Here is a 27,744-nt window from a genome sequence, read left to right on the forward strand (position 1 = left end):
CCCAGGCAGGCTGGCGGTGCGGCGCCGTCCTGCACGGGAGAGCCCGACGCGCGTGGGAGAAGTGAGCAAGGTCACTTCTGTGAGCGGGGCTTTTAATCAGCTGTTTAAAAGATGCTGATCCAATTTCAAGTTCCTAATGCTGCTGGGGGAGCTGGGGCGGGGGGGAGGATCAGCACACTTGCCAGGCAAGAGTTCCACTCCAGTGGTTATCTCATTTCAAACATATGGGCTAAATTACATTATCTTTATAATTTAGACTTATGGTATATTCAGACACTAATAAAAGGTTCGTGTATAAGGGCAGCTTAACCATGCTAAGCTTATTTTATTTTACAAGACTAAATTATTTGATGCTTTAAAAACATTTTTCTATTTTGACTTCTAATTTATTTATCAGAAGTGTGGTATGAAACCTGAGGCTTAATTATTAAAATAGATGTTCGGGTACTTTCCTGACAGGAATTATGTGGATAAAATACATTATTTCTGGAAACAATCTTACTTTTGGATATAGTGCAAAATACTGCCGATAATCAGGGGGAAGTTTTCTCTTCCAGTGAAGTGTCTTAAATTATGAGCTTTCTACTGTTTTATGGGAATTTTTTTAAAGCCACCTGAAAGTTTTCCCACAGCGCTGGTTAGAAGCAGCTGAAACTTTAGATACCGCTCAGAATAGTCTGTCATTCCGTTAGTGTTGCTGTGAGTCGTGCACGTGTGTATCTGTGACCACCTAGATTCCTAAATGTACCCGTTCTATTAAAAATTAAAAGAAAATATTTCCTATATTTTAAACTACAAGTTTAAATTGGCACTGTAATTGCTAAACCCTGCAGTTTAGACAGATGCCAGAGCTCCCACAGAGGAACTTTAAACTATATTATGCTGTAGTCTATATGCTCACCCTTCTTAACCCTTTGCTGTTATCCGGCAGTAGAGCAGAGCTCCATCCCACTGCCCTTCCTCAGCCTCCTGTTATCAGTTAGGGGAACCCTTTGGTGCTGTCGATCTAGTCTCTAAATCCCAAGCAGAAATTGCCTTTTAATATCTAAGGTATCCTCTGTCTCAGCTCTGAATCTTTTTTGGCTTGAGGGGGTTAAGGGTGTTGAACTGGACTGCCAGGTTCCTAACTACTTACTACTAGCAGTTTAATTCAAAGCCCAGTGAAGTTAGAAGAAAAAAGATACTCAAGGATTTCAGTGGTGTGGATTAGGTCCTATATCCAGAAAGGTAAGGTAAGCAATGAGACATTACTCACATACAGATTACCTCATTTCCGTTCCTTTTCTGTTCCGTTCCTGCAGAATCCCGATTTCTTCATAAGAACATCATTTACCTCCGTATGTGCTTTGCACGGTGCTGAATTACAGCAGGGAGACTTGCTGGGTAGATAAAAATGAACAGGATATACTTAGCAGTCTGATATCTGGAAATAGAGCTCTTTCTTTGAAATAATTTGTATCACTAACTACTCGTTTATTTTCTTTTTGAAAGATGGTTTTTAAATCGTTTTTGTCATAGTTTTATTCTGCTCAGTTACTCCATTTTTCTTGCCATGTTAAAGTTACCTTGTAAGACAGCACAAGAATTTACAATCCATTAGAAAGCTGCAATTTTAATTTCTCTTTCTTCAGTGTTCTCCATTCTTTTTCTTTATGATGGATAGATAAGACCTATCTAATTTAATAGATAAGCAGTATGTTATCAGTGCAGCTGGATTAGGCCACTCTTCATGTGGTTTGTAATCCCTTTTTAACTGATACCACCATTTATCACTGGCCTTGTATTTGTTTTTCTTAATTTAAGACCATGACACTGAACTATGCGAATAATACCAGGGTAAATAATTTGTACCGTATCAGCCTGAAAATATCAAGCCAGAAAAAGAATGTGGAAATCAGCTCTACAGGTGGGGAAAAAAAAACCCTTTTGGGAAACAAGAGGTTAATAGCTGTGATGTATGTAGTCATCACTTACTCATATGTGGTCATATGTGCTAGCTAGTACATAGTATTTCAGAGCGCATAGCCAGATGGGATGTTCTAGTCTACCGTATCAGTGATACACTCCTCACATTGCCATAAAATTCTCATGCGTCTTTTTGCTTCACAGAGTGTGAATTTGAGTGCTGCTAATGCCCACCGCCTCCCTGCAAACCGCAGCTTCTGAGGCATCACCCAGCTCCCAGGGTGGGACTGGGACTCGTCCGGCTCAGCTTGATACTCAGATCTGTTTCCTAGATGGTTTTGCTTGGCAGGCTGCGCTCGATTAGCTGGCTCTCCGGACCTCCTTTTTAACTAGTTATTTGGCTGGACTGTCCTGGCAAACCTCCCTCTCCTGGTTGGCTGGCAAAGCGCTCGGCTGGCCGGCCTTTTCCTTCCCTTCCCCGTCCTTCTCTCCCCTTCGCACACGTGGTGTCTGCTCACTCCTGCTGTTTATCTCTCCTTGTCTTCTGTGCCTCCCACTCATTGATTAGATTCACTTTGATCCTTCTCCTCTTTGCTGCCTTCCTGTTTTTCTTCCTTCTGCTCTTTTGCTTTTTGTATCTTTGCATCCTTTTCCCCTCCACACTTGTTCCCTAAACTCCTTCTGCTCTGGCTTTGCCCTGCATCTGGACTGTTGTGCATCTTTTTGACATCTTGCCGTCCCCTTTTTCTTGTGTGCTTGTCGGATCTAGCTACCACTTATTTGAAACAGAGGGTTGATGCAGCTACTGACACAACACTGCAGAGAAATGGGAAGGCTTTAGTTTGGGGAGATGGTTATGTTTATCATTTTTTATTTGTTCCAGGCATTTTTGTAAATTCCTGTGTGAATCTAGTCTACCCTTACATGGAAATGCCTGTGATAAAAACCTATTAGAAGTGTTTTGTGCAGCCTCTGTATTATTTTTCCCATAACTGCCAATTAACAAGTATCTGTGTATTCTCTATAACTCACTATCATCTCCCTTAGGACTCTTAGAAATGCCACAACCCGCTGTTTTCATCCAGACATCACAATTGCAATTGTAGTCTCAAAAATGCTTAATTATATTACTGTGGAATAAGTATTTTTGGGTGATCACAATGATGGGAAAGGAAGTGCATGAGCAAAACTCATGACATTTGAAAATTTGCTTGAAGATGCTGTGAGAGAAGGCATGAAATTCTGTGGCCATTTTTTCCTTACTTGTTTCAGATTTTATTCTGCATTTTTCATTCTAACAGGGTTTCTGCTGATGCTAATTGAAGTTTTGCCTGAGATAGGACTACAGAAACAGAGTTCTGTTGTTAAATGCTATAGTGTACCTCACTTTATGTCAGGTTAAAAGACCCATAAATATCCCTACTTTTTGTTCCTGGTTTGTTCAAACCTATTTTCTAACCACTTCTTCTGCCTTTTCTTTCTGCGTGGCCAATGTAGCCAATATTTTTATTCACTCTGATTATGGATACATAATATCATAAATCATTATAAGTATTGATTAACATGTCAGTCCCTAATGGTAAATACACATTATTGTCAACTGAAAAATACTGTTATTCCTCAGTATGTGTTTTCTCTTTTCATGTCTGAAATACGAATCCCATGTGAGGGGACATCGTTCCCATGTAGCATCCCCTTCCTTTCAAGTAAATCTCATCTGTCTTCTTTATGATTTTAAAAGTTTTTGTATTGCTTTTGCACATGTGTGTTCAGTACATATATATTTCTGCCTAAAAAGTAGTTCATAGAATCTATTGAGTTGGAAAATTAATTAGACTACCTAATTGATTATGCATGAGTTGCTTTGTGGAATGTGTTCTACTGCTGTTACACTTGCCCGGCCCAGCAAATCTCAGGAGCTAATTCCTTGTCTTTTCTAGAAGTTGACAGTTATTTGAACATAAAAATAAAACCCGAAAGATCTCAACATGAAAAATGTTGCTTAAAGGATATTCTGTCACAATAATGCCAAGAGGTCTGAATTCAGCGTGGGGCTGCCTTTATAGAAAACAAACGCACGGATCTCTGTCCCAAGGTCTCTGTAGTCTGAGGAGGAAAAAACCCCAACAGCATCCAGAAGTATTGGCAGCCCATGTTACATGTGGGGAGCTAATATACATGGAGATTAAGTCACTTATGTAAGGACATACAGCGAGTCTGCTGCAGAGTCTGAAACTGAACCCAGGTCATCTCAGTCCCAGCCAAGTGTCTCAACCACAAGACGATCCCTCCTCTTCCGTATGTCAGTGTAGAAAGTAGACCAAAAAGCAGTTTCCATTCTTTTATACACAGTGTTTTGTAAGGCTGTGAACTATTATGTATTAGACAGGCATCTGGATCATCAGCAGTTTCTGCAGATACTTTCATCTGTGAAGAGAAACAAAGCCTCTAAAGGCTCTGCAGATTTTACATAAATTGTAGTTTAATCTATAAATAGCATAGTTAAACCTATAAATAGCATACTTAATTGCAAGGCATTTGAATGAATTTTAAGAATGGAAATATATCTAAAGCACTTCTGTATTATAGGGTGTCTGTAATTCTCATACACTTCAGGTTCTGGTCCTGCTGTTGTATCATGAGGTAGGAATAGTGATGCCTTACATGAGGCTAAGTCGTGTGTTATACCTTGCAGTGCGAGTTGAGAGAGAGAGGCTCAGGTGGCTTAACAGGCTAATGTACTCATGTTAGTCAAAGATAAAGTACTCCTATGTTGGGAGTTAGTGAGGCTTGTAGTTTGGGAGATTCCTATTATTTTGTGAATATTTCTGTATCTTTTTGAGAGTCTCTGTAGCCAGAGTGTAATAAAACTGTTTTAATCACCTGTATCTCAAATGAAAGAGAAAAAAGTATGAGGAGGAGGGCAGACCCATGTGTTTCCATCGTCCTCATTCAACAGGTATCTCCCATTTTTGTATGCAGTTAGAATTACTCTGTTGAAGTATGCAGAGAATGGGCAGAGCTCTTAGTTCCTGGCAGTGCTGCAATTAGCTATCCACAGACAGCCTGGTTCATTTGTTGAACCCTTGTTTCCTTTCTCCTCCATCCTTCCAGTAAAAATTACTTCATTTATCTGTTTGCGTTGATATATATTCTGGAACCTTACTGATCTGAACTCCATTAATCAAATCCATTAATTCCAGATTAATATTATTTTATTTTAGGAAGTACCTTGGTAAAGTGATAAAGAAGAGAGAACACTAGACTTGTTGACTATCTTTAAAATCCAAAGAAAACTAGAAGAATAATAATTGAGAAGTAGGGTGCATAGTAATATCTCCAAGATCGTACAGAAAATTTACAGAGTAGTGACATAAACAAGTATTAGTATCCTGTACACTTGATATTGGTGGGTATAATATGTATGTATTTAATAGAATTATACTTGCTTAGATGAAAATGCTTGTCTGTCAAGATTAGATCATTTGCTTTCATGGAGAAAAGCATTTCTCTACTTCCAGTAATAGGTATTGAGTGCATGAGATAATTTCAGAATTGTGGCATGTTTTCCATAACATTTCAACAAAGATACTATCAGATTTATTCAGAGTTAACTAGTGCATGTTATTACTGCATTTAGTTTTTGGACCACAGTCTTAATGTGAATCCCATATATGTGGTTATGCAAAATGAGCCAGATTCTGGTCCTGATTACATTGGTGTACACACAGAGTGATGCCACAGTTTCATTGGGGATGGAACCTGATCCTCTGAGACAAACGGTTGCATGGTATTTCAATCAAGTAGTTGATTTGTTTCACTGTAGAGTTTTAGAAGTGAAGTAATAGTGTCTGAAGTAATTTTTGTATGTTATCAATTTAAATTTGTAACACTTCCTGAGACTTACGGGGGTTATTTTGTAGTCATGAAATAAAATCATTCTGTAAAAATCTGTAAGTACTGTATCTGAAAATATTGTATGCTATCATTGTTTTCAAATAGCTTTCTGCTTGCAGTTAACAAACTAGTTAAAACGTAAAACTCTGTTACAACCTTACTCAAAAGACCAAGGTTAGATATTCCAAGGCCTTTAGGGTACTAAAAAAGACCATTTTTTTACATTGTATCTAATCTATCATCATTAAAATCATATCACTAAAAATACATACATATGAGAAGTACTGAGAATATATAAATTCAGCCAGGGCAAGTACCTGGCTGAAGAAATTTGACTGGGTAGCTGGCTGCCATCTGAAGAGAGTCTTCACTGAGATGTAATCTACACGTCCCTTCCTTTTGCAGGGTTGAAGCTTTTCCACTGCTATAATTTCTCAGGAGTGCTGATTCTTTCTGGTTATAGAAAGGAGGGAGCTTTCTTAGGACAAGCCAGATAATTCCTGGCAGCTGTTATAATGGAGGAAGAAGAAATTGTTGATTGCTCTAATTACCTTGTTATAAGAGCTGCCAGAACTTTAGAAGTTCTGCATTCTATTAGGACCACAAGGCTTTTGTCCGTATGTCATTATGATAATATATACATACCAACACCTAAAACATCATTATTATATTTACTGCCTTCTTTTCAAGTGATCCATTCTGAAGCAGTGTCGACTTGTCATCATTCCTGCTGTACGTTTGCTCTTCGTGTTTCACTTAGCTTGAACAGTGAGATCGGCTGGCTTCCTTCCTCTCACCTCCCCTTTGTTATTTATAACCCGTTTTCGGTTCTGGACTGAGTTTCGATGTGGTCCTCTGCAATTGTATTTGGTTTCAATATACTGCAGAGGAACATCTATATTAAAAAAATCCCCATTATTTCTAATGTATTATACCTCTCTTGCTCCTTTTTGAATGTGGGCAGTATCTCTTTAAAGCTGTTGCATTGTCTGAAAGCATTTTCCCTTTCTTTGGATGTTGGTCTATTTAATATGCTGTAACTCATTAGGATCTATTTTTCTTACACAGTTTGCACTGCTTTTGGATAGTCTCAGCTATTTTATAGTCAAGGTCTTCTGGAGCCAAATAGAAAAAGAAACTCAAAGAGCTCGTCTACTAGCTTTGTATTTAGCTTGCTATTTAATAGTTAATTCTTTGTGGTATGTTAAGAGAGTTTCTATAACGTGGCACTTCTTAAGAACTCTCTTATTTAAAAAGAAGTAATAAACTTCAGCCAACTTGTTCTTTTTAAGAGAAACTTACAGAATATTTCAGTTGAACCCATTCTCCTTAATAATCATCTGGTCTTGACAATAAATATGTCACCAAAGCTAGTTACTTTTTAGCAAAAAGAGAGTCGGAATCAATTCAGAATTTTATTTTATTGTTGTTAGCCTGTGGAAGAAAATTGGAAATCTACAATCTATTGTTAAAATCTACAAAGAAATGTTCCTTTGTAGCTTATACAGCAAAGTAGGGTAGGATAGAGTTTGTCAGGTATCTGATTATTCAGAAATGAGAAGTTCTTCTGCATTTAGCAGCATTGCTTACTGTTTTCTTCATCATGGAAAAGAATAAAATGTGGTAACAATTTTCTGTATTTGGACTGCTGCCGCACATAATTGGGAAAAACAGAGCTAAAGCCTTGATTTTGGTGAAATGCTTAGTCTGTGTGTTGGATTAAAATGACAACAAATCACTCCAATTCTATAATAATTTTTTGAACTTTTTTAAATTTTATTACTATAATGTTATTACTTCTCAGTTACAGACTTCAAGAACTGGGTCAGTTGCAAGAACAAAATTGGCATGAAAATAGTTGTATATTTGTTCTTGAAAATAGATTGCCAAAATACTTTTTAAAATGGACAACCTGAGTTGTTCTGTACATCAAATGCAACTGATAAAAAGATAGTGTTAGTTTTACTAATGCTAATGGTTAGTAAGCTGTTATTTAAAAGTCCTATTCTTCAACCAGCATCCTAGGAAGACCAGATAATATTTGCTAGATAGACATGTTAAACACATCATCTGTGCAGCAATGGATTTGTGAAGAGACTTACGGCATGGAAAATAAATTTAGGCTGAAGTGTGCCAGCAAGTCAGTATATGAGAACAATTTCCAACAAGCAAAGGTGAGGAAGATGTGCAGAACTAGGGTCATCAGAATCATGAATTAGGGGATAGTATCCCTAGGACAGGAATGTATGAGGCAGTAACTAACTTCTGTGGTTAACTAATACAGAACAAAGGGTTATTATACCAGTGGGAGCTCGGTACTGCAAGTGTGCGCGCCTCCATGGTGGTTTTTTACTCCTGTTAAAATGATGAGAGGCATCTCAGAGCTGATTTGTCTCCTTTGTTGCATAGCTGTGGGATTTTAAGGCAGTTCTGCTGCCAGATTTGCACTCTTGCCTGGTAGGGTCTGAGTGGGTGCTCTTTGAGTCCCCAGTTCCAATGACATCTTGGCACTAACCTGTATTGAATCTCAGCAGTTTAAACTCTGTGTTGGACTGTACCCTGAAGCAGCTGAGACATAGTCTTAATATGTGGAGTTGTCTCTCCAGTAGCATGGACGAGAGCAGACAGGAGTGGGATGGTGATATTTCTTCATCTGCCACAGCTAACCTCACCAAACCTCATTGGTAGGAAGTTTTAGACATTGTAGGAAATAAGGTTTAAAATATTTACAAAGTTTTGTTTTCTTTCCTTCTGAATGCCTTCTGATACCTTTGCCATGTACTTTCCAGTGATGACACACTGGGATCTGACGAGGATGAGTAATGGAGTATGTCTGGGGGAAGGAGAGGATGGGGATGGTTGCCCGGTGAGTAATTGCTTGAGGACATGGCCCACGTGGAAGGAGGAGTGTTGTGATTGGACATGTTTATCAACGGGCATTTCAGCGTCAGCTGTGAACAGGGAATTACTGCATCTGGATTTTTAAATGGTTGGAAGTCAGCGCACTGGGATGACATGGGAATGCTGTGTCCTATATACAGTACTGAATTGGTCTGTGAGGTGAGATGTGTGACATGTCCCCTGTTAGGAAAGTTGGAGGTAAATAATACTTATCCCAAGGGTTCCTAACTATGGTCATTCACTTTTTTGACCAGCACTTCAAAGCCAGAAAGTCCTGTGTCCGTGCAAAACATGTTTTCATGATAGCCTACAAGCAGCTGAGGGGGACACTTTACAAATGAAAGTGGAGCACAAGCATATTGCCTTTTCCCATTTCACCAGTACAGTGACACACACAAATTTGCCATAACCTTCTGGGAGGGATATATGTGTAAAGCATTCTGTTTGTTCTCTCTCTCCTTATCAGGAGAGCTTAGCATGTCTGAAAATACCTAAAATCACTTGGAAGAACGTAAGTGCTTTGGAAATTGAGCATGAAGTGCTGAGTCTTTGTTTTCTGTAACCCTCTGTGCTATGCTGTTGTTCACTGCTACAGTCAATTTGTGGTCGTATCTCACTCTCTGTAATTCCTGAAATTTTACTGCAAAAATTCTCATTGCAGGCGTAACACATACTACCTCCTGAAATGAGGCATGTTAATGCTTTTCTCCATCATCCGTAAATGTATTGCAGCTTTGTCTGAAGAGAGAGCAGTGGTTGGAACACTGCAAAACATGGTGATGGAAACTCTTGTTTTCCCATTAAAACTGTAGTTGTTTGTATAGTGAAAGTGATGTAAAGTATGGATTCCAATCCTATCAAGAAACAAGGCTTTCTCAAAGAACTTCAGTTTTAAGAGTTGATGCTTCTCACCATATCCATGCTGTTGTTGTTTACTTCAGATTTGTTAAGAGTATTTCATACACATTTATTCCATTCCTGGTTCTTAATCATGAAAATTGATAGAAGTTTTGTTTGTGTATGTACAGCTGGATCTGCTTAGAATCTTTGTTGTGTAGGTAAATATGATTATATATGCCTATTTTTAGGATTCATTTAAGATTCTTCATTCATAGCTCAGCGAAGCCTAGCTTTTTTTTTTTTTTAATATTATCTTTACCTACGTGCCAAAAATCACAAAACATAATTTGCTTGATGTGATTCTTGTCATCCTCTTTTATGTTTCTCATCATCCTCATTATTATCAGTGACACTTGAGCTGATATGTTCACATCTCTTTAATGAAGATGTGCTGTTTTCTTATATGTAGCATTCTCCACATCTGCCATTCTAGGTGGGGGAGGAAGAATGGGAAAATGAAGCTAGATTTCTGATGGCGTACTTGTACTTGACTATAGTGTGCTGTATTTTAATTACCCAGTAATTTTTTTTCAGCTTGTAGTTCTCTTGCCATTTAAAATTCTTCTCTGTGCTTAAGGAAAAATCAACTGAAAAACAGTTACTATAAAGTACATTTCCATTAGAAATACACATTATGGATGCTTGAGAGAAAATAAAGTTGAATTTTGCCTTTTAAGTTTCAGCGTTAGCTGAAGACACTCCCTCCAGTTGTTCTTTCCTCTGACACTCTTTGGTTCAGTCTGCTTTATTTCAGAGAGCTTTTGGTGACCCTGTTTACATGGGAGTCTGTAGGTATGCTATCTTGCTTACTGAACTGATAATGATAGAAACTGTTCACAGGCTAGGTTACAAAAGATATTGTTAAATATCTTTTAGACCTTCTTCTTTAGACCTAATTTCCTTCTGACAAGTTTGATTAGGTACTAGTTTTTGGCCAGCCTTAGAAGGAAGGAATCTGCTTCACTTATGCTTCCTTCATTACTTCTCTTCCTTGCAGTTCAAGAGGACGTGGCTTATACCATGGACAGTCTTCTGCTCTCTCTGTCTTGTTCCCCGGTAGATTATAGCAAACCCTTTCTTGCTGTCTACGCATTCTGTTAGGTTGGAGATTCTAGTTTCATATGCTACTACAAAAATGAGGATAATTTTCAAAAAATCATACCTTTGCTTAGAAGCACAAATTCATTCTGTGGAATCCATGGAGCCCTCTGAGGCTGTATTTACCTGTGAAGTTGTGTTGCATTAAAAGAATTCTGTTGCTTGAAAATCAGACTGCCAGCCTTTTAGCTAGTTTTATTCTTTGGCTCTGTGAGACTGATTTCCCAACGAATGTTCTCAAGTACAGGGGGTCCCAATACTCTTGTGTGATCCCTGAACAAGCAGCGACATGGAGTGTCAAATGCAACAGGCCACACGTGAGTAATGCTGAGTAGTAGTAATGCTCTGCTGAGTGGATTGCGTCCTTTGTGTTGTTGCACAGTTCCACTTCTGGGCCAAATGATCGTTCATCCCTAGTGTTAAAAAAACCCTCAGCCAACCAAACAGCAGAAACAAAATTATTATTAGGCAGGGAAGGAAGCTGTAATAAAGATTAGCTTGATGGTATTTCATCTGCCTTAGAGCACTTTTTTTTATTCTCTTTATTCTTTGCATGATAACGGACTATTCTTTCTTTTCCTTTTCCCCTGTGCCGAAGAAAGGGGGAGTTGCCAGTTTGTATTGCTGAGGGTAGTTGCAGTTACACGGCAGTTTTGGCTAAGTTTTGGAGGTCACGCAGCATTTGCCTTGGTGGAACGTGGAACAGCTCGGAGGGATGCACTGGCCGACCAAGCAGTGCTCTGGGCTCGCTGCTTCGCCAGCCTCCTCCCATATGGTCCTAACTAGGAGCTGCAGGAGCTGGGTCAACAGGGTGTCGTGAGCTGAAAAAGCTGCACTTGTTATATTATGGTACCTATCTTTATGATGGCACGCAATGGCATTTTCCTATTTTGAGTAGCGGGGTCTTGATCATGATAACTGCTACCTTGTTGGGGTTCCTGTGAGCTTTGAACCTATTCATCTCCAGTTTATTTTAAGAGGCGGAGTGGGTTGGCCTCCCCAGCAGGTGCCTATCAGTTTGCAAAATCAGACTGTTAATTTGAACTGTCAAGAGCTCTTCATAGAAGATTTGTATGGAACAAATCTTGGAGGGGAAAGCAACCAGAATTTCATCCAGCATCCTTACTGTAGCCTAATTGTTTAATCTGACTTTTATTTATTAAAAATGATTTTTAAGCTCTATCTTTACATTAAAATGTATGTTGTCCTTGAAAAGAAACAGAGGTTAACAGGAACTGAGGGGCGTAAGGGCTCACAGATGTGTATCTGGTGTCGAAAGCCTTGCTGATAACCTAGTGCTCAGAGTCTCGATGGTACTGTCCAGCACTACTTGGAGCAATTCTCAGTATGCATTGCTGTGCTTGGTTTCGATCAAAGCCTCCCAGTGCTACATGTTTCGGCAGCCTCTCTGGTGGCTTTATGAACGTAAAGAGTTTTTCAAGAGGATAATTAAAATTGTTTGATCATTGTGGCTAAACCAGGAATTAGCTATGAAGCAAAAGGCAACGTGATTCTTTCTCTTGGACTTAATAGGCTGGATTCTCGCGTGATGTAAACAAGCTTCATTGCATTGCCCTTCTTACTCTTTTTGACAGTGTACAAACTTAAAGAGATTTTACAGTTTCTTCCCTCTTCTCAGTTGTATGTGGCTCCCTTTGGAGTTACTACTTGTAGAAATAACTAGTAAGTAACTGAAGGAACAGATAAAATTGTTATGTGCACATAATGGCTAATGTGTTATTGAAGGCTGCTTGCACATGCAAAAGTTTTCATCAGAAATGACTTAAAACATTTGAATTTTTTAGTTGCACAGCTTTAAAAAAATCATTATTTAATAAAATCATTTCAAGTCTCAGCACTTTCCAAAATTAAAAGGAAGTCACCCGTGAAAAAATGTAAAAAGCTGTGTAACAGCTTTTCTGGCTGTATTTTACCCCCTCCTCTCTTTTCCACTCCTGACTGATCGTTTGCAACCTTTCATTTGAGCTTTAGCCATGAGGTGGGTTGAATCATTTCAAATGTCATAAACCTGTAAGGAATTTCATCATTATAAAACATAGGTTGGGGTTTTAAAGCTTATATTCCAAGTCAGTGCCTAGTAACATAGACCCTAGGCGTCACTGCCTCTTTTGAGATCAGCGTAATTCATCTCTTTACCTGTTATACTGTTAGTCTTCCATTTTCCAGTGTTTAGTGGAATCCTTTCCATTTCTTAGGCTTTCATCTTGTAACATATCAGAAAGGCTTTAACTTAATATAAAGAGTATTCTAATTTTAGACCTCTTTCAATTAATCCTCTGTATAAGAAATTTGAGCTTGAAACCTGTGGATTTCTCTGTGGCCACAGGTGTAAGTGTGTACATCTCAAAGATCTTTTGTTCATGCATTTTCTGGCCTTGCGAATTTTCCAGTAAAAAGCCAAAGGAACATCTTTGTTAAAAGGTGGAAGTCTATATTTGAGAAAACAGAAGGAAAGTGGTATTTGGCATAAAACTGAGTATCAAGAATAAAATTTATGAAGGCAAAGGTCTAGATGAAGAGAAATTCTGTAATTCTCCATACTAAAGTCTGCGAATTCAAATAATAACAAAGAGGAGTAGGATTTGCTTGGTTTTGAACACATATTTGACCTACTTTTTGTTACTGAAACCTCGTGAAAGAATTTGCATGATTATGAAGTTAACTTCACTGGATTCGCAATATTTCTAAGTCATATTAGCCATTGCTAGATCATTTTGTAGTTTGAAAGCAAGTGATCCTAAATGCTGATTCATTCATATTCTAAAATAAAATATAAGATGGGGCATTCAATACCGTGTGATGCATGCTTCTCATTGCAACAGGGAACAAGATAACTCATTATTTAACCGCTATGTATGAACTGTATATGGACAATCTGGCATGAGGGATTTCATTCTGAGGAGGTATGCTGGAGGTTTCATGTCTGAGCACAAAATTGCAGAGTTCCTGAAGAATTTGTCATCTATGGTTTTAATGTTAGAAACTTTACCTACCATAAGGTGGAAATCTCTTTTAGACCTCATTTTTGTCAAGCATGAGAAATTGATCTTGGAACTAAAATTTTTCGATGCATTAGATACAAGTGATTGTGACTCATATATGTTTATTGTGCACAGACAGAAGATAGTAACACTTACTTTTGTACTACATGCTTCCAAAGTAACAACAAAAATACTTAAAAATGGGAAAAGAAAAACTTTGTAGAAGTTGCAGTTTAGGAAGTTAATATGGGAAGTGAAGGGACGTGATGAGAAATATGATGCCAGAAAAATCAAGGCAATAAAAAGGAATTAAATAACCAAGAATATGAGAAATGTTTTCCAGAATTTTGACCCATTTCAAGATGAGCCTGACAGACTTTCCAGTGATAAGGAGGTGATAAGGAAGAGTAGGGAATGGTGTTCAGTAAATGCAGTTGCACTGTTTGGAGGGGACAGGTCAGAACAAACTGTTTGAAAACTGGTAACATCTGAGGATAATATTAAATAAAAGTAATTGCACTGAGATATTTTTTGTACAGCTAGTCCAGGTATCAGGCATCAGGGAGACTTAAAAGAGCTAGCCAAAGGGTTCTCAGAATCATGCAGGTTAATTTTCCATGTATCTTGAAGCAGAGGGCAAAATTCCAGAAAGTGGAAGAAAATTATGTTTTTCCAGTAATTTTAAAGGAAAAAAAGGAGATGATCTGGGAAATTATAGGTCTGTTAAACAGATGAAGGATAGAATAGCAATTCAGGACTTTCTGTATAGAGTTAGTGAAGAGTAGGTGATAAGTAGGATCATTTAGTACAAGTTTATCAGAAATAGATCTTTCAATTTGATTTACTATTCTTTTTGAACAGGGTTTTTTTGATAAATATAATGACAGCAGTATAGGATATTATAACTACTGGATATCTTAGAGAACTTAATTTTACTTACTATATGAAAGAGTGGCTTGATTAGTTAGCAGAATTATAATATATTGACATAGCATCCCTAGACTTGATTAAAGATTAGTTAAATAATAGGTTTCAAGGTACACTTGATTTGGGAGCAATCTGGGAGTGTTTGTCCCACAAGAGTCCTATGGAGCAGGTGGGGAAGGGATTAGTTCGTTCTTCTGCCCTGTTGAACAGATTTTATCAATGGTCTAGTGGAAACATATAATTGTTAACAAAGTTTGGAAGTGGCATGGAAACTGGAGGAATTCATGATGTCATCAGTACAAGGCAGTGTGGATTGCATAGTGACCTTGACTTGGGTAGCTGGTAACTATTTCAGTACAGATGAACATCAGGTTCATAATCTGCTGGCTCTGTTTTCGGGATGCTGGACTCTGTTTTGGTGCACTGCAATGGGAAAACATTTTAGGGTTACTTGTGAAGAATTAGCTGGAGTGTGCACCCCGGATGTGTAGGAGACAGCAGGAGTTGGCAGTACTGCTGTTTGGTTGTTGCCCTTGGAGAATGGAACAAAATAAAGCCTACTAGTATTTTATTAACATCTTAGTTTAATTCTGTCTGTTGGATGAGTGGCCTGTCCTACCATAAACAAATCAAAGCAGATGTGTTCCACATGCCCTCCGTTCAGCTGTAGGCAGAGCTTACCCATATATCTGGTACGGCATATGGCTGAATAACAGTGCAAACTGTCCTCAAAAAACTTCCTGTAGTCTGGATTTCCATCCCTTGAGACTAATTCGAGAACAACACTTGTGGAAATAAACATATCCTAGCTCTTTTATCAGTATTATTTTAATTGATGTACTGAATATTTAAAACAACCTGGATTCAATCTGGTGAAAAGACCTCCCAAATTGTAGTACTGGAGATTAAACTAAGCTGTAAAGGGGACCTGGAGAATCTTAAGTATCTAGTATTCCTGGTTCACAGAGCTGCTTATTCTCAATAGATTTGAATGACAAATAAACTTGAGAAGAATCCTCAGTACAACACTGGCAAGTGGGATTGTTGAGTAAGGTGGGGAATTTATGAGCAGAAGACTTGCCCAAGTCTGTTGCTATTATGCTTTATTACAAGTTTTGTCATATATTTGTATTGTGATGCTGATTAGGTTTCCTGTCTTTGGCACAGATTATAGGACTGGCCCGTGCTTCACTTTGGTGACCAACCAGATGTGCCAAGGACAGCTCAGTGGAATCGTCTGCACAAAAACCCTGTGCTGTGCGACTGTTGGGAGAGCCTGGGGCCACCCCTGCGAAATGTGTCCTGCCCAGCCGCATCCCTGCCGCCGAGGTTTCATTCCAAACATTCGAACCGGAGCCTGTCAAGGTAAGTTAGCAGCAAAGCTTCCCCAAAAGCTGCTGAAATTGTTACTGGATTAATGTTAATTGAGTTACACTGCTGTGAATAACCTGTTCTAAGCCATTCTCTGCTATATGTGTGAAGAATGGAAAAACATTGTCAGATACATTACTTCATGATTCAGTGAGTGCCCGATGTTCAAGCGAGTACGTTAGTAACTTAGGTCATGTGAGAACAGCCAGCATCTTAATGAATTTCTTACTGCCAGCAGCCCTTTCATTTGGTTCTGTAAGGGTGTTTTTCTGTGGGTACCACTGGACCATTCCTTGGAGGAATTTATTCAGTTTTAAACAGCACTCAAAACATGCAGAAATCAGTCTATGATGATATTGTTCCATTTATTTGTTGTGGATTTTTTAGCTCAAAATTGTTGGGTTTGGATTCGTCTTGAGTCTTATCTCCTGAGCTACACTGCTTCGACCTGGAAAAAAGAGCATGTTGTGCCATTTGAAATGCCGTATTATATATTTTATACAATTTTGGAAATGCAGTTTGCATTTGTTTCAAATCGTAAAATCCACCCAGATGTTGCCTGCTTCTTTCTGAGCATGCCTTACCATAGAAAGTCCTTACACTGCTTTTGGCTTTTATTCTAATACTTCCAGCTGTATAAATTCTTTTATTGTCTGGATGTCTGGCAGGAAACAGGAGAAAGTTAACAGGGGCAGCTATGTATTAAACTGATGTAGATTATAAATTCCCAGGACCATATCTTTGGGACTAGCTTACTTCAATCTGTCTAACATTTTCAAATAAGATACAGCATTTTTTGAAAATGGGAGAGATAAAGATTATAAGTTTATTAGTAATTTCATTTAATCATGACATTCCTGTGAAGAACTTCAAGGCATTCCATTGCAATAAAAATGTAGTTATCCTCTATCACAGGCCAAGTCCTGTTTGGTGCCTGCAGACAGGCACGATGAACTGTGAGATGGGCATGTTTGCTTATGCTACGTGATGTACTCGTATTTTAGCCTCAGCCGTTGTGTGGCAATGGTGCCCCCCTCACTGTTAAAGGTCAGGGCTAAACCGTGCAGAAATCTGTGAACCGGCATTCTGGACAGCTCTGAGATTCTGTGTGCATAAATATGTGGCCCACACCCCTGACCTCACGCCACACCTACTCATATCCCTCATATGTCTGTGTCCCAGAAAAGCTGCGGTGACCTCTCCGATGGTTTTGCACAGGCTGTCTCTGCTTGCTGCACATTTCTTAGCATGCAGCTACATTTATGCTAATCTGTACACAGTGCCAACAGAGTTTTGGCCCTGCATGTTTGACTTGTACTTTCCAGTTGATCTGCTCTCCTGTAATGTGTTCGTAATTTCAACAGATTTGCTATGGAACCACATATTAGCTTTATTTTTCATGCAATTGTACTAAATCCAGTCCTTTTGAAATCAGATAACATTCATTCAGACTGAAGACATTTCAGGGATTTCACATCCATATTCAATCTAAATAAAGGAAAGCAGGTTAAATAAAATCCAGGTTCTCTGAAGAGAAGAAGAAACCGCTATAATTGTGTGGATAAATCGGAAAAAAATAAAACAGAGGGGGTGGGGGCAAGCTTGTTTTAAAAAGTAAATATTGCTGCCCACAGTTTGACTTTGTCTTTCTGGCCGAAAGTTAAGTTAATATCACAGCTGAGATTTTAAAGATACAAAGTACGAAAATGAAAGCCAAAAGGTGGGATTTTGAAACAGACGTTGTGACTCAGGAGCATGAGTTCTAGGTTTTTTTTTTTTTTTTTTTCAAGTTAATACTGAGCCATGAAATTTGGCATGATGATTATTATTAAAACACTGCATATTGCTTTAGGGAGAGACCAGCCTGAGTCGCAGCAGCAGCGCGGCTTTGTCAGCGGGTGCGGCGGCTCCGCGAGCTCCCTGTGCTTCCCAGCACGAGCGTTAGCTTGGGCACCGCGCTGGTCTGACATGGCTCTGCTGCTTCCACTTCCCGACCTGATTTCGTCGGCTCAGGGATCTTTACATAACGCTCTGCTATGTGGCACAAATATGCCCCTTGGCATTGGTGAAACTCCCTGCTCCCAGGGAAATTGCCTCTTGGCCTTTTGTACAGACATAGTATTGTGCTTCTCAGACTACAAGACACGTTACAGCTGGCTCTCTGGGATTTATAAAGGGAGGTTTGAAGGCATCATCTCCTTCAACTTGTGTCTCTATAGAGAAACCAATCCCAATGAGAAGCTCAACAATTCAAGAAATTAAGTTTTACCAGCAGCAGCTGGTACCCCTAGGGGAAAAGGGTGACGGGAAGGATTTTTCTTGTGCTTCCTTCCTAGCTTGTGATATCGTCTTTGTCATTTGATTTTCCTGAGTGAGAAATTAAAAGCAAAGAGGGAGACTTAAAGGGAAAAATGCAAAACAAAGTTATGAAAGTCTAAGCAGGTCATTAATAATGCCTCTTGAGACATTAATTATGGCTGTGAAGCTCCTTGAGTCAAATCCTAACTGCGACTTACGGTCGTTGGTGCCTCATCTTATTGGAGTGAAGAGTTAATCACTTCTATCAATAACGACTGTGCGGTTCCCTCCAGGAGGCCCCAGGAGCTGAGGAGCTGTGCATGATACGTGTGGACGGGTATCGTGCACAGCTCCTCAGCTCACCCAGGCCCTGGGAGCTCTGCTCATGCGAGCTCTGTACTGAATGGAGTTGCCAAGATTTTCCAAGTGGCAAATGATTTTGGGTGCCTGACTTCCGATACTTTAAGGGCCCTGGGTTTTGGCAGGCTGTGTTCTCTGTGCCATGATTCCCCAGATGTTTTGGAAAAACAATGCAATAGCAGTTAGATGTTTAATGTCTGTAACAATAACAACAATGTGATTTCTTGCAGAAAATATTTAGAGAACTGTACTTAATCATACTTCGCGTAGGGTGGTTTCAGAATTAGTGTCTTTCTTTACAAGCAAGTATAATATTATGGGTGAAGAATGGATTTAAGCATATTTACTTAGTTTGTGCATAGGCAAATTATTATGGCTGTTCTTGAGAAATGAATTAAAAGTTGATGTTTTTTCCTTTTTTATATGATAGATGTGGATGAATGCCAAGCCATCCCTGGGATCTGTCAAGGGGGAAATTGTATTAATACTGTTGGATCTTTTGAGTGCAAATGCCCAGCTGGACACAAGTTTAATGAAGTGACACAAAAATGCGATGGTAAGAACTTACAGAACTTTCTTCTGCAAGTAAAGGGGGGAAATATTTTGGGAGCCAACTTTATTTAGAAGTTTTGTCACAGACTTTGGAATCTCTCTTTTTGTCTTGAATATGCAAATAACTTTTCGTAACAAATATAAATAATGGTCCTTTCTCCTTCTAAACGAGAGAACCTTAAATATTGGCCCTGCAGCTTTTTCCAGCCTTTTTTTTCATGTAATATTTTACAGACTAAAAGGTACATCTGAAGCAAATTAAACATTAAAAATATGTTTAACTGATACATTACTTTACAAATGTTTGAGGCACATGTCTCTGTGAATTTGTTTATCAGAAATTAGGTGGCTGGAAAGTTAAACACATCCCTACCTACTCAGGTAAATGGTATTTGATATTAATGAGAGTTTGATGCTGAGATGAACACTTCACAGCTAAGCTATAAACTCATCCTTATAGTCGCAGATATTAAGAAAAACAAAACATTTTATCTCTCTTCATTAGTGATCCTAGTTTGGAAGGATGGCAGGTGCTAGCTATTAATGTGGAACTCTGTAATGTGCGCTTATGGAATCTTGCTAATTCTTAACTCTAATTTGATTTTTTCCTCTCTATAATGTAATAATAAATACTGCAATCTTGATTTTAGAGGGGGAAATTTGAGTGTAAATCACTGGCTTTGTCAGCTGTCACAGTGACTTTGACAGTAGAGGACCTGGCCCCAACTGTTTTCTGAATAGCTTCCTGAGTGCTTGACAAGCATTTAATGTCATGCAGATCAAGTGCTTAGGAAAGCTAAAATGACGAACAGAATAGAAGGAATTTAAGATTCCTTTTTGTTGGCAGAAGAGTAGTGCAGCACTGGAACAGGTCACTAGATGAGTGGTGGAATCACCATCTTCAGAGGCTTTGAAGATTGGTGTAGACCGTGGCTGATCCAGTCTTATGTCGATGATAGTCCTGTGCCAAGTGGGAGATTGGACTAGAGACCTCCAAAGGTCCCTCCCAACCAGCATTCCTGTGGTTTTATGATTTGACTAACTACAAAAATCTCTTTTAACCAATATGTCTTCATTAGGTGGGGGCCAGATCAAATATCATATCAAATATCATACTGTGTAAATATTTACTCCCGAATTGACTTCTCTGATTTGCCATTTATAAAACATTTCAGAATGTGAGGGCTATCATCTTAAACTATTCCTGTATAATGGCTGATTCTCCATTTTTTATTTATCTGACCTGTCCTTCATTTTAGCAAATTTTGGATACATAAGGAACGTAGTATTAAACTGTGACAATTGCACAATTTGATCTGACTGTGCTACTGAATAGTCCTGATACTTTTTAAACTCTGAAAATTGATCCTCCTTTCAGAAATTATACAAAAACTAAATTCATATGAGCAGATGAATTTCAAAAGTGGTTAATGGTTTTTGAGTGCCAGCTTCCAACATCATAAAGTGTGATTGTAAAAGTAAGGAGTGCATTCACCCTTTCTGAGTAAGATGCCTTTAAGGAGATACTCAACATTTTAAAATCATTTTGGAAGAATTATGACTTACTCTTTCAAAAGAAAAATCCCTATTTCAAGCAAAATCTTCTCATTTAATTGGAAGCTAAGGAAAGCAGTATCAGAGGAGTGTGTACACAGGGTTTTCAAATTTCCTACCAGTAGTTTTGGCAGAGAGTAGCCCAGCTTTAGGGTAGTAACATTGCAAATGTTTCCCTCTGTGGATGAAGTACCACAAAGATGGTGAATAGGGAAGACTGAACTTGTGGCTTGTTAAGCGTTAGTACTTGGAAAACTGAAAACGGTAGGTTTAAATAAGCTGGATTGTATAAACATTGCTACAGCAATTTTTAGGCTTTTGACTGCTTAATCATAGAGAGAAAACCCACTTTCAGAGCCTGTACTTGGTAACAGTCAAGGCCCTGGACCCAAGGACCTGGGATACCTTGGTGCACTTCCAAACCCTGACATGAATTTCCTGTACCAAGTTGCGAAAACTCTTTGGAGTGATTGCCTGGCTCCAAAGAGCGAATGAAGCTTCCTTTCTTCTGTGTTATACTTGTGCAATGCTGAAGTTTGGTAGACAGAGACATACTTCCACTACATCTGTATACTGCATCTACCATAGCAATTTTAGTTAAAGCCTGTTGGTATTGATACAATGCAAGGAATTAAAAGTGGCAGCCTTACACCACATGCAGCAAGTATAACAGTGATTTAGGAGTTGAGAGCATAATCACACAACTATTGAATATCCATTCTACTTTCCTGAATTATCCCTTTGAATTTTACTCAAATTGAAATCTCCATTATAATACAAAGGACTTGGCTTATTGTAAGTGACATAATTAAATCTAACACATAATAATTGACATATATATGATCATGTGCTTGGCTTAACATCCTATCCAGCAAATGCATCTGCTGGCAGCTAGAGTGTGTCCTTGGTCACCGGTCTAACAGAACTGGGAGCTACCTGTTGGATTATCAGTACTGTTTTTCAGCAGCTCTCCAATCAACTACACATCACAACAGAAATCATGAGATATAATGAGACAGCACAAGAAGAAAAATGAGACCTGTAGTTCAATGGTCTGTGTGTTAGCACAGGTGGTGGAAAACTAGATTTTAAGTGATACATTATTTCAATGCTTCATATCACCATTCCTGTCCTAGTTGCATTAATACTGAAGTAAGTATGTTTTTGTGGTGATGTGGGAGTAATTTTTCCTAGAGTGACATTCATGACTGTGAGTATATCAAGTGTACTTACCTGTATAAAACTCTCATGCTTAACACTGACAATATTGCTTATATTGATGTCAACACTAATATAAATAATGAAATACTGTTTGGGTTAGGCTCAACCCTAAAATAAAGAGTGGTGATTTTGCTTTTAAAAAGGTCATACTCTATATAAACAGTGGCAACACTGACTTTAAGATAACACTAGTGAATTTGAGTCAGAAGATACTTGAATCTGATCCACTAAAAACTGCATTTTTTTCTATTAATTAAGGACTCTATTCAGTTTTCACATTTTTTGTCACTGAGACTTCTGGGACTCCTGCAGAGTATAATCCTGGAGCAGAAGCCAAAAGTCTTTTAGCAGCGCTCCCAGGGCGCTCGGACTGGAGGCTTTGGCAACACCCTCTAAGTAGCACTGAACAAGAAGTCACACCCCTCTGCTACGCCCAAGCGAGGAATGTGACCCACATCACGACAGCCAGCATCGATGCTGGGGGAGAGCGTGTGCACAAGGGGTCCTGGGGCCCAGCACTGCTCCCAGCATCTGTGCGCTCGCTCCCCCTATCTGCAGGCCAGCCCTGGTCCCTCCACTCCTCTCCCGCAAAGGCAAGTCCCACAGCAGTACTAGACCATCCATTTCTTTACCTAGGGGAAGAGGAATTGATCATTTTTATATTATTCTCTAAGATCCTCTCTGCTTGCTACAAAGCTCATCAGTGGTCCTGTGGGACTTCGGGTGTTTCCCCCATCTGTTGGGGCCAAATTCCAGTTTAGGCGTTACATTTAAATTCCTCCAATCATTTTAAAATGGCTAAAATATTATTCACTTCTTGTTTTGGCGTGTTGGGTGGTGTTGCAGTGTTTCATCTCAGAAATTTTTGTGGTTGGTGAAATCATTATTACAGCCATGTGTCTATCTGTTCGCCACTGGAGAGCAACCAACGGTCCTGTGGTGCCGTTTTTTCTCACTTGGTTCTCACAGTCAGGAGAGCTACTTGGTGACGGTGGATGGCTGTGACCACCAGTTATCACTGGTCGCTCTTTAGAGAGTAAAGTCTGCTTTGCTGGTTCTTCTTGTGGGTACTGTGGAAAAAGTGAGCTGTCTTTAAGCTCATCTGATCTCCAGGTTCCTAGAAGATGAGAGCAGTGCTAAGTAGATGTAGCTGAGTTGTAACACAGGTCATGGGAAACCAGGGGGAAAGCAGCTGCACATCACAGCTGGCTACTGAGGGTAATTAAGGAGCACTTGGGCTGGCACAGGTTTATTGTTTGCATGTCTGTAGATACCATAAGCTTCTAGCTGTAGAAGAAACAGTGCAAATTCCCACTGTTAGTGTATGCAGGTGTGATCAGATATAAGAAAGTATTTGTTATTTTTTATGCAGATTTTGAAAATTTCTATGCATTAGATCTATGATGATGGCTTAATATATGGATCAAAAATTTTTTAATGATTGCACTTACAATATGAATTTTATTTTAAAACTTCATGCTTTCTGTGGTAGATGATTCAGTTTCTGGCTAGAAAATTGTTGAAACCAGAACATTCACTTAAAAGAGAAAGCAGGAAAGGTAATCTTTGTTGCCTGCAGTCATCCTACTTTGAATATAATCCTGTCAGATTATTTGACGGGTCAATACTTCTGTATAGTGGGATTCCAAGAAAGAAACCAAAAATGCACTGAGAGGTGGCATGGGCAATTTGATAGGTGCTATACATTCTTTAAATCCATATTGAATCATTGAATAGGAGATATTACACTGCTGGAGTTAATGTGAGACATAAACATAAAGCTCTTGATCATTTGGTCATTACAGGTATCACAACAATTTCTTAGAACAGATTTTATAATTCTAGTGTGCAGAATTCAATTTGAAAGGTCATGGTTTACTAACAGCTAGTAAATCCCCAGTGCAGTTTTAGATTTTTGGCCATCATTATCAAGCAGTAAAACAAACTCTCTGACATTTTGCAATTTACAGATAAAATATTTTTTTAGATTCTGTTTCACTTGTGTTTATAAAATACCTAACAAAATAAGATCCTCATCCATATTTGAAACTGCTGTTTGTGCTCTTAGTACTTAAGGGACCATGGAGAACACTGTTATTAATAATTATTATAAAATGTATATTCTGATACCAGAACTTACCTGCCTCTGCTCCTCTCTCTCTCTTTTTTTTTTTTTTTCTTGAAGATATTGATGAATGCAGCACCATTCCTGGAATCTGTGATGGAGGAGAGTGTTCAAACACAGTTAGCAGTTACTTTTGCAAGTGTCCACCAGGATTTTATACAGCTCCTGATGGCTTAAAATGCATAGGTGAGCAGAATACTGTGAATGACAAAGCAGTAGGTGCCACGAGCATTCATGCACCTCTGAAATGGATAACACTGTACCAGAAATGTATTTCAACACCAGATACTCCTGAAATCCTTTGTTTATGTAAATTACATCATGCGTCTAACTGTTTTCTGAAGTGAGTTTTCCATTTGCAGGATATGTTTTGTCTTTCCCTCTTCCTTCATTGTGACGTTCTCTCTCACTTTTCTTATTAGGATTTTTCTGTTATGGCATACTTTTTGCCATAAAATAGATAGAATTTGTTTAACAGATCTCCTTGATATTCTTACTCTCTCTCATGTTAGTTTCTGATTTAGTCCATGTTATATTCAGCAGTCATTTAGAAAAACAAACATAATTGAGTAAGAAGATAATTCACCTCCCTCCTTTTTTTTCATTCCAGCTGTTATGACTTTAATTCAGATATTTTTCATTAAAGGAAGTAGTGTGATAAGCTGGATCTGAGACATTTGTAGCTGCTTCTGTGATGGTGATGATTTAGCATTGCTGTTCTTTCTAGCTTTTGCTGTGATAGAGCAGAACTAGTCTTTTAAGCTTGGGTGCCAAAGGACTATGTGAATTAAATGACTGCCACTTTAGCAGAATTAGGCCAAGTATATAGCCTGCTGTGAAGCAGGTCAAATATTTCATTCTATGTGCTTTTTCTCATTTTTAAGCAGTAATTACTTCTTCTACTGTCAATGCTGAACTGTGAGCATTCATTGTCATTTAAGGAAGAGTTTCATTTCCACAGTTTTGCCTTGTTTGTTTAGAAGCTTATACACATTGACTGCATAGGAGTTCAAAACAGCTTCCTGTATTAGCATATTTTGTAGAAAAGCATTTGGGAAAAGATTGAACAAAAATGACTTCACAGAGAAAAGTACCAAAATATGCTAATACTAATAATTCCAGATACTGGAAATCTGGAAGTAGTTCAAAATACAATTCATTTTGAATGGTACCATTCTACTTCTTTAGGTTATAAGAAATGAACTTTATTTCTTCCATTATCAAGAACAGCATTTTGGTAGATAGGATACATTCTGTACACTTAAAGTGCCAATGGAGTATTGTTTTCATTGCTTCAGATTAGTAGCTCCTAAATGACTGTGTGAAGCATTGATTACTGCATGTACTTAATTTTATGGAAAAGATGTTCCTTTCTATAGTAATGAACTTGTACAGAAATGCAGTATTTTTGTCTGCTTTCTACTTTTTATACTCATTACTCAGTTAGAATTGCCCAACATTCATACCCATGTTACATTTCTGCCATTTTCTAACCTTTTTTACCTGCTGTATTTCCAGGCTGAAAACATTTAGTGAAAGAATTGGGTATTTAAATAATGACAGGCTGTATTAAATAACATGCCAGACCATAAGCCATCATTAAAGTTTTGGCTTCATGTCCAAGGCAAATCGTGCTAAATGGGAAGCACTATTAATTATCTGCAAATATTTTGGATTTATGTCTAATATACAGACTACATACTTGCCATATTAACAAGGATAGAACCTAAATCTGTAGTAGAGCTAGGCAAAATATGTAGTCTTAATTTAATTGCCACATGCGTGTCTTAAGTGAAAAATGTTAGCTGAACGTGTCTATTCTGTTAGAGATGAAGTGCTTCTGAGGAATGTATCCCTTATGGGACTCAAACTAAGCAGCACTGGAGCCGAACATCCAAAGGAAGAACCAGGAATTCCATTATTACAAACCTTAAAAATTAGAGTAGACAAATCACTAGATAATATCTCCTAGAGCTGTAGAGGAGAAATGAAAGCAGGACGTCTCAACCCAGGTACATAGAGAACACGATGAAGAGAGCTGTTGGCCCACACTTCTAGATGGCATAAATTAATTTGCTCATAATGTTACTGTGTGATTTCCTCTTCTATTCAAAAAAGAAAAGAAAAAAGGATTCATTTTTCTTGAAACAGTTATGTTCATGGTGATTTTTTACCATTTCAAAATACCCTGTTATTTTTTTAAATGAAAAATAATAAAATTTTAAAAGCTGAAAATGATTTTGTGTTTCTGGAACAGAAAGAAGCTTTTTCCTGTTATTCTTACCCACCCTTTTTTGTGTATGCTTTCCTTTTTGCAACTAAAAATGAAAGAGAAAAAAAAACAAGAAATAGGGAAAAAGTCACCTCTGATTAAGAGTATGAAAAGATTTGGCATTATTCACACAAATTTCTGGGTTTTTTTAATGATACAGGTTTTGATTAGCTCTTGAAATTGTGGGTAGACAAAGATGTTTCCTCTGTGTTTACTTTTCTATGGCCCATCGTGCACTTGGGAAAATAAAAATAAATACATAGAATCATAAGACTTAGGCATTAGGGCCAGGGAAGTCCAGAAATAATACAGAGCTGCTGAATTTCTTTATTTCTCTTTTCAGTCTGTGGTCTGTCTTCTTTCTCTGGTCTGGCCTTTTGCAGAACCTTTCCCTACCTTTTGCCCATTATGCTTTCAGAGGTTTCAAAACTTGATCATTACCAAATTTGAGAAGGATGAATTAGAGAGGATGATGGTAGAGTCGGTTATAGGACTCCCTTCCTTACCATGCACCCCCTCATCACCCTAAGCATCTGCATAGCTCTCCACAGCATATGAAGAAGAAAACTATAACAAATGCAGTGTGGAGCAGTCTACCTCAAAGCTTTGTTTCATTTTAAAATGGTAGATTAAGGAGCACATGTGTTTAGGTACCAGGAGGAAATGGAGGACCAGTAACACAACTGAAAAGATCTTCTCCATTCCAGATTTCCATTATAAGAAAGACCTAACTCTGGAAGCAAATGCCAACTGACTCCCTCAGCTGTACTGCCAGTAATAACCATGTTCAGGGTTCCAGTTAGTAAAAGGCAGAACCATCAAAGACTCTCCCAACATATCACTATATTTCAGTTTCCTCAAAATAATAAGAAATGTCCCTGCTTTTTTATATCCACTAGAATAGCTAGTAACCTCTGAAAACCACAGTTATTAGACAGATAACTCCACTATGCTCTGGATAACTGAGATGCTGTTTCTTTAGAGAATGGTGACTTGTGTTGTAATGTTATGTCTGCAACTTTTTCCTCTGCATTTTGACAGCAAATGTTCTTGTTCTCTAGAAACAAACATAGTCTAGTTTATCATCCAGCATCAAATCACACCACAACTTACGTGGAACTTGACATGATGTGACATTTATTGTGAAAGTTACTCAAAGCTTCAGATTATTCTATTTATTTATTTGCTGCCATCCACATTTTCTGCCCTTTCTCTGAGCTAGGAGATCTCTGTAAAATGTTATTTGAGCTGAGTGTATGAAATTTGGGTATGGGATTTTTTTTTACAGCACATTCTTGCCCTTTTCAGACAGCAAGCCAACCCATCTCCATAAACAATGTGATGGCACCATTTAGAGTGCA

General features: G+C 38.3%; 1 protein-coding gene across 1 annotated transcript in view; it reads left to right on the forward strand.

The window, feature by feature from the left end:
• The window catches only part of FBN1 (fibrillin 1), a 156,605-nt gene that overhangs the window by 39,818 nt on the left and 89,043 nt on the right, over positions 1 to 27,744 (forward strand). Inside the window, exons 6-8 of the mRNA XM_062584036.1 lie at positions 15,798 to 15,995; positions 19,090 to 19,215; positions 24,172 to 24,297. Of these exons, the coding sequence (XP_062440020.1) occupies positions 15,798 to 15,995; positions 19,090 to 19,215; positions 24,172 to 24,297 (450 nt within the window). The remainder of the gene's footprint in view (positions 1 to 15,797; positions 15,996 to 19,089; positions 19,216 to 24,171; positions 24,298 to 27,744) is intronic.

Source organism: Rhea pennata, chromosome 10, assembly GCF_028389875.1.
Source record: "Rhea pennata isolate bPtePen1 chromosome 10, bPtePen1.pri, whole genome shotgun sequence".
In the NCBI taxonomy this organism is placed as follows: Eukaryota; Metazoa; Chordata; class Aves; order Rheiformes; family Rheidae; genus Rhea; species Rhea pennata.